General features: G+C 40.3%; 1 protein-coding gene across 2 annotated transcripts in view; it reads right to left on the reverse strand.

Annotated features, from left to right (window-relative positions):
* The window catches only part of LOC138055641 (polypeptide N-acetylgalactosaminyltransferase 1-like), an 18,815-nt gene extending 15,451 nt beyond the window's left edge, over positions 1 to 3,364 (reverse strand). Inside the window, exon 1 of one of the 2 annotated variants that reach the window (XM_068901548.1) lies at positions 2,713 to 3,364. In XM_068901548.1, coding sequence (XP_068757649.1) covers positions 2,713 to 3,236 — 524 coding nt within the window. In that variant the 5' untranslated portion in view covers positions 3,237 to 3,364. Of the gene's footprint in view, positions 1 to 117; positions 715 to 2,712 lie in introns of those variants that run through there. The other variant, XM_068901594.1, reaches the window with a different exon arrangement.
* Between the last annotated feature and the right edge of the window lie 3,232 nt (positions 3,365 to 6,596).

Here is a 6,596-nt window from a genome sequence, read left to right on the forward strand (position 1 = left end):
AAAAAAGGTTACACGCTTCAAGGTGATGTGCTTCTGGCATATTACAGGGTAAGTTTACTACATGTACATGCAAGACTCCACGTAACTGCAAAATTCCTATGACCGAACGCATCTTACTTGGCATTCCTCATATCAAGAAGGTTTCTTTCAACCGAGATCTTGTCACTGGCGACACGATTGAAGGCATGATCGCTGAACCCTTGTTCTTCTCTTTTCTTTTCCAAAAAGTTCAAAGACACAGCAGCCCCCCATTCACCGGGTCTTTGTAGATTTTGGTTCGGTGTTACATCGTACATAAGAAGATTATAAATTGTTCCCTCACCAGAAGTGTAAGAATCTGCAAAGAGTTCTCCACTGAAAATAAAGTATGAAGCTAAGTAAATCCATACCGATGTGGCTATGACCACAAAGAAAAACACTATTCGTCGTTTCGGAATGATCATTCTTGTCGATGAATAGGCTATCGATAAAACGGATAAAATCAGGTCTTTGTTCGAAGCGCCTTCAGCACCATGTCCCAAACTCTTGTAAATCACGCCATTGCTTCGCAACATGCAACATACTCAGGGCGCTTACACGACAGCCACCATCGACAAGGAAACTGGATCCATTCCCTCCTACTAATAGAAAGACAACCTTGGAACCCATAAATCCGCCATTGGTAGAAAGGACGTGTCCAGCGGTTGCCTGAATGGCAGAGAAGTGTTCCAGTCCTCCAAGGAGAACGATTGTGGAAACTTGTGACCTACAATGTACGTATTGTGGCCAGGTGATCTGGTGACGTAATTTGAAGGACTGGGAAGGAAAATTTTAACGCTGTATCCCACAACCGCGCGCGGCCTGGTGTTGTTTCCAAACTCCCTGCAGTAATTCCAACTCAACAGATCATTCCGTGTCTACCACATTTCCTGTTACTGAATGAACATTCAAGTAGACCCGACGAGCTCTAACCTCGCCTCTGCCATGTTGAATTCAAAAATAAGGCCGCGCGCGGTTGTGGGATGCGCCGTTAAAGTCTTTCTCCCCAGTCCTCCGAATTAAGTCACCAGATCACCTGGGTGGAGCTGGCGAAACGCAAAAGCGAGCGACGACATAAGAGAACACATGCGCGAAGATAAAAATGGACCTGATCGCAGCTTAGGAAACTTGTGGTTACGTAGAGTGCATGTTCTCTTTAAGCAATAGAGGACGTTTTCCCTGTTTCCACAGCCTCATCTAAACACGAGGGGGAGTTGGGAGAATTCGAGACAGTTATGCAAACCGGAGACACAGTTGAGGGTTTGCATACATGTAACTGTCGAGAATTCTCCCAACTCCCCCGAGTGTTTAGATTAGGGTATGGAAACACGGAAAATGCGTTTCAATAGTCAACCAATGTTTTGTTCTTTTACAGTAAGTAAAGCTTTCGAAGAAATTTTTGGGCCGTTCAAGTAGGCAAAATGGAGATCTTCATTTGTGCTATAACTGTACTAGTTGTCCACCCATTTGAACTTTTGCTTTAAATATCATGGAAACCCGGCCCCGTTGCATTTGAAGTAAATTCTCTTATATTTTTCCTTTCCTGTTTTATTCCCTAAAAGGAGATTGCATGTATATAATTTAGGGTAGGACAACGGGCCTCAAGGTGGCGGAAAAGAAGAAGGAAATTCTACAAATTGATGTCGTTGTTCTCATAATTCATTTTAAATGTCACTTAGAAGATCGCTCCATTTTACCACTGTTCGTCAAAAGAGGAAGTATTTGCAGTTACCTGTGAAAGTATACTTGCGTGTAACTTTTTCCTAGTTTTTGTTCCTAAAAATTCCACAAACTCGTTTCCATTGATTGTTCTTCGTACGTTGTAAGACTTGTTACTAAGAATGAGACTGTGATTTTCCTGATGTGAGAGAAGGAGGGCCATTTCAGGTCGAAGATCATTTGCTGAGTAATTCATCTTAACAAAACACGCAGGTCGTCTCTAAACCACTTTAAGTTGATTCAGTTGAATATTTAGCGGCATTCCTGCGTGTGTGTTTGGGCTTGGATATCCCAAGTTGCATGACAAACGATTTTTTCTGAATAAGCCAACGGTGCTATTTACCGTTTTGCATACCTCAGTGGATGCTCCAAGGGAGATCAGATGCCAGGTGGACGCGTTAAGATATGGATGAGTTGTTGTGGTCTTCAGTGAAAAGCCACCAAGTGAGTAGTTGGTATTGAAAGGGAATCTTTTCCTTGTGAACGACACGACACAGCCCTTGGAGAAATTGAATTAATCTGCGACAATTGAGAGCAAATAAATAGCTGGTGTAGATCATGTTGACGAATCCCTGGCGGTGCCACAGACCAAAACTGAAATTCTATGTTAAGTTACTAAGTTAAGGCGGCGGCGTCCGCTAAGATTGCAAGCGGTAAAAGATCGGATGTTAAGACACAAAAGCTACCCACATATTTCATTCGCAGGTAGACTTCAAATATAAATGTAGAAGAGTCACTGAAGAGTGAATCCGCTCGAGGCTAAAATAAATGTCGTATGGATACATGGTCTAATTCCTTTTTTGGATTGTTCAGTAGCAATGAGGTGATCCTTACTAGAGGGCTGCTTAGAACTACTTACCGCCGGTGCCGAGGTTTTTGATTATTCTAAGGGAAACTGGATCTTCAAAACTTATTTGTCAATTATAGTTTGTGATGACCTTTTTAATTCGAGCATAAGCTACCGTATCGACTTACCCAGTGTTTCTATGATCCCGTAACTTGCGGTGGAAAGAGATCATGTCACTGGCCACACGGTTAAATGAGTGTTGATCAAATCCCTCGACCTCTTCGTGTCTTCTTGACTTTGGTACAGAGACAGCAGCTCCCCCAGCACCCGGTCCCTTCAGCTTGACTCCAGGTGGAAACCTCTCATAGTTCGCTGTAATGAATACAGTTTTCTTTGGAGGAGTTCGTGAAATAATAGCTTCCTTTTTAAAGTCCGTTTTGATTGGAGACTGCTTGTGACTCGTTGTCTCAGTTGGGTTATCATGTTCATCACCCCTTTTGTTTGATTTCGTAGTGAACTGATGCCTTTCTAATATTGCAGTCAATTTCGGACTTCGTGGCGGAACAGGTTCCTCGGGGGTCCTTCGTTTGACTTCAACACTGACCTCTAAGGATTGAATGAGGAAAAAAGAGACTGTTCCAAGAATCCAACACACGGATGTTACCACTATGGTATAGTAAACTAATCGCCTCCTCGAAATCAACCGAGCCATAATCTACCATGGAGATCTCCCACATCAGACATTATTATCATTATTTCTCCATCGGTGATTCACGTATAACAAGAACAAACTCGGAATTTAAAACAAAATTTCGATTTGCAGACTTGCATAAGAAAAATATCAGATTGTATCAACCAAACCGTGAATGTACTTGAAGGAACAATGCTAGCTCTTTGCCATGTCACGTGTGTCAACAGGTATGAGTTCAACACCTGTTGAGTTGCAAAATCGTTACCCGCTTAACCACAAGCCAATCTGATGCTATCAATTTTTTGCCTTTGTAAATATTCTCCAGTAAAATGCATTGGCAACTCGAAGAACAAACTGTTTTGTTCTGTGAGTTTCTTTGAAAGAGCAAAGTCATTTACATCATTACGTGACGTTTGCATCTCGTAGACGACAGGTCAAGTTAATTTGACCAAGAAAACGAAGCAGTTCAGACCTGTTAACACTTCAAGTGGTTTCCTCTTAAATGTGAAGATACGTATTTAACAAAAGTCTTATCTGTAATCATTATCGTCAACTGAAGTATGAAACCAATAACGGAGCCAAAAACCTTCAAGGAGTTTATATTTACTTAGTTGGAATTTATTTCTTTTGGGACATAAAGTTTTTAACACCTTTTCGGTGAACATTTTACTAATCCCGTTAAGATTTTTGAGACAGAAATCGGTGCCATAATAAATGGCATGGCCACCACTGAACGAAGTATTATTTGACATAAGTTTCAAACAGTTCAGCTTAAACAACTTGTGCATCATCTTGATCAAGCACATTTTAGGGCTTAGTCCCCATTCTGTATCAACTTTATTTCGTATTCCACATTCTGTGCGCAAATCCTCTTCGACAACTTCTTTCCCAAGGTCTCTTATCTCTTAACCGCTGGAAATTGTTCAAAAACTCTCTCTTGCAAAATTATCTTTAAAAATATTAACTTACCCATACAATAACTTGATCTAAGTGGCTTTAAATACGCATACGTAAATATAAAATGTATGATACTATTGCTTAGTTATCTAGTTTTTTAGATGACTTGTATATTTGTTCTTTGTATTTATTTCTACGTATGATCTTTTCCCCTTTTTCATTTTACTGGAGCATTTTATCTTCTTTTCGTCTCTTTCTTTATCTGTACGCTGCTAAAATCGTTAATAAGAAAAATAAACTTCAAAGGCAATACCCGACGTTTCGACACTCCATTTGAACATAAACCTTTGGTAAAAATGAGCCTTTCGTAAAAAATTAAAAAAAAACTCTTTGTTAAAATGCAGCTTTTTTACAACTATGTTTGTGTGAAAAAACGGTCCGATCGCCATCATTGAACTTTCCAACGCTTTATGCCAGTGTCCTGAATATTTTGTTGTCTTGTGCCAGCCGTATAAGTATTGTTTATTGGAAGAAATCACTTTCCCTTGCCTTTCATAAGTGCGGCATAATGCGAAACACCGTTTCCTTACATGTCGCGTCTTGTAAAGGTGCAGCAAATTTACAATTCAGTTTTGTAAATAAACGGTCCGATCGCTATAACTATCCAACGATCTATGCCAGTGTCCGGAATATTTTTTGGCTTGTGCTACCCGTACAAGTATTATTTTAAATAACTAGCTAAAACCGTGGTCCCAGAACATTGTTTCTCACGCCTTCCCCTGTTATTTATCAGCCGTGCCTGCTCGCTTTCGAAAATTCGGTCAAACCATAGTGTTGGTCGGCCGTTATTTTTGCTATCAGATATGGCTTAAATACAGGCGTTTAATGTATTATTGTAAAACTCTCTGAAGAAGTCTACGTTAGCTAGACGAAACGCGTCGGAGAATAAATAACAAATTTACTGCTCGCCACTCTAAGGCAATGTTTTATATTCCTTGATGCCATGTATTACAGTGCAACGCGCCTTACCGTCGCCACCCAACAAACTTTCACATTTGACAATTACGTGTAAATACGTCAACTCAACAAACCATGCAACGGTGTTTAAATTACATCCATACGAACTTTACAAGGAGGCATGACTGTCAATCAAATTCGAACACCCTTATTGGCGGACAATTTGTAAAAAACTTTGTTAGGTGGCCACGGTAAGGCGCGTCGCACCGTAACAGTAACTGTCGTAAAAGCCGGTTTGCTTAATTATTTACCGTTGCTGTACTTGTCAAAGCTGTTTTTTTCTACAAACAGATATTTCTGTAAAAAACAGCAACATTTTTACATAAAAAAGCAGCTTTCTTACGATTATATACTTGTCAAAAAGCAGCATTTTTACGTAAAGAAGCTGCTTTTTTACAAAAACATATTTTTGCTGCTTTTTTACAATTCTATAATTGTAAAAATGCTGCCTTTTTATGTAAAAAAAAGCAGCTCTTTTACACGGACCGTTTTTTTTTATATACAACCTAGCCGACAGCCGCTTGCTAATTCTGACCGTTTGTTGAGTGTGGCGAGCTTCGGGTGGCAGATTATGTAGTATTTCTGGAGTTTACATAAGTTGCATTTTTTAGTGCTGTTAGAGTACGCGCGCGCCCTCCCCAAAATCTTCCACGTGATGTTGTAGTTTACTTTAGCATTTTTCAGCCGCCGAACATATTTACTTAGCTCTGTCTGGTTGCTGTGCACCACAATCTTAAAGAACTGCTTGTGGTTGGCAAATCTAGCCTTGAAATCGGTGTCAGTCTGCCCCACGTAATACTCATTTCCCTCGCTTGAGGTGACTGTTGCCTGGTATATTATACCCTTTGTTACGCATTGGTTGTCTAGAGGACATTCTCTATTTTCGAATTCCCCATAATACACTTTGTTTGCCCCCCAAATTTTGCATAAACTATTGTTTTCAAATGCTCTTGGGGAGACTGCATATTCCTAAGAGCATTTGAAAACAATGGTTTATGCAAAACTTGGGGGGCAAACAAAGTGTATTATGGGGAATTCGAAAATAAAGAATTGATCTTTTTTCTGCAATTACATGATTTTTCTACACTGGCTACTAGCGTTTGCAGCACGCGCTTATTGTGCACGTCAATTATGCTTTTGACGTGGTTGAACCAGGTGATGTTTCTTTTCCTTGTCCTGCCAGTCCTTGCTCTGCCCGCTCTTAGTTGGAATTTCAATGTATATTGGTACCCGCTCTTGTCCAGGCCCGCTTGATATGGTGGTACTGCGTTGCTGAAGACAGATTCGTCGGACGAAATATCTGATAGCCTCTGGTTTACGATTTCCGGTATTTTCTTCAATATACATGGTGGATGGTTGCTCTTAATTGGCGTGCACGTAGGTGGGAACGTTTCTGGGCTTCATAAAAGGGTAGTGTTTGCCGCTATTTAAGTCAAGGGTTACATCCAGGTAATTGATTACCTTTTG

This window comes from Montipora capricornis, chromosome 1 (genome assembly GCF_036669925.1).
Source record: "Montipora capricornis isolate CH-2021 chromosome 1, ASM3666992v2, whole genome shotgun sequence".
NCBI lineage: Eukaryota > Metazoa > Cnidaria > Anthozoa > Scleractinia > Acroporidae > Montipora > Montipora capricornis.